General features: G+C 28.8%; 1 protein-coding gene across 1 annotated transcript in view; it reads left to right on the top strand.

Moving 5' to 3' along the window:
- The window catches only part of AHI1 (Abelson helper integration site 1), a 195,937-nt gene that overhangs the window by 69,406 nt on the left and 125,542 nt on the right, over window positions 1-989 (top strand). The window contains exon 18 of the mRNA XM_019648087.1: window positions 164-304. Coding sequence (XP_019503632.1) covers window positions 164-304 — 141 coding nt within the window. The remainder of the gene's footprint in view (window positions 1-163; window positions 305-989) is intronic.

Genomic DNA, 989 nt, shown 5'->3' with positions numbered 1-989 from the left:
TTATTTAATACACTATATTATAAATACAATATAAGAATTTGAGGTTTTTGTGTAAATAACACGAGCTTCATCATTACTTACTACAAATATTTTTAGTAAGTTGCAGCATCATTTTCTAATAAGAAATAAAAGTACACATTTTTGAATGTCTTTTCTTATTTAGGAGAACAAGTAGCGATGTATTCTGACCTGCCGTATAAGTCACCCATTCGAGACATTGCTTATCACCCACTTGAAAATATGGTTGCATTTTGTGCATTTGGGCAGAATGAGCCAATTCTTCTGTATATTTACGATTTCCAGGGTAAGTCCACTGCTTGGTAAGTAAAGAATATGTAGAGAAACCTTTACATTTAGACTGAACCAGGAATCATGAGATCTGTGAAAACTATCATTCTTTGTATTAACAAAGCTCTCTTGCATATACTGTAAGAGCCAAACAGATTAAATAGATTATTATTATAAGATTTTATTTTTCCATAAGCTCTATTATCGTGGAGTTTAAATATCAACAAAAGTACACGTAATAGTTGTGCCTTTACATTGGAATTACAGAAAGGTAGTCATCACTCACTTTGTAAACTAATTTAAGTGAATAAAATACACCTAAAATCATTTGGAAATGTAACTAAATTTAAAAGGTAAATAACACTTAAGAAATATGGACCTTTACTGGTTTCAGTTGAATGAGTTAATTTCTTATTCTGTTTTTGTTTTACTAAAGCATATAGTTTTAATAAATTGTAGTTTTGAGTTTCTTACCTTGAAAAGAATGCAAAAAAATACTAAATGTCAGTGAAAACAAGATCCAGAATTAGAAATCTGATGTCTTTTTCTACTCCAAAATTAACACTAACCTATCATTCTGAGATATAAGGAAATAAATACTAGACACATTTTTCAGGAATAGTATAGTATTCTTAGAATTATTTGGATTTATGCTGTGTTTTCATATATTTCTTAATTTGTGTCCTGAAATTTGTGTCCTG

The sequence above is a fragment of the Hipposideros armiger genome, unplaced genomic scaffold (genome assembly GCF_001890085.2).
Source record: "Hipposideros armiger isolate ML-2016 unplaced genomic scaffold, ASM189008v1 scaffold_120, whole genome shotgun sequence".
NCBI classification, from domain to species: domain Eukaryota; kingdom Metazoa; phylum Chordata; class Mammalia; order Chiroptera; family Hipposideridae; genus Hipposideros; species Hipposideros armiger.
This window is presented reverse-complemented; position numbering and strand designations above follow the sequence as displayed.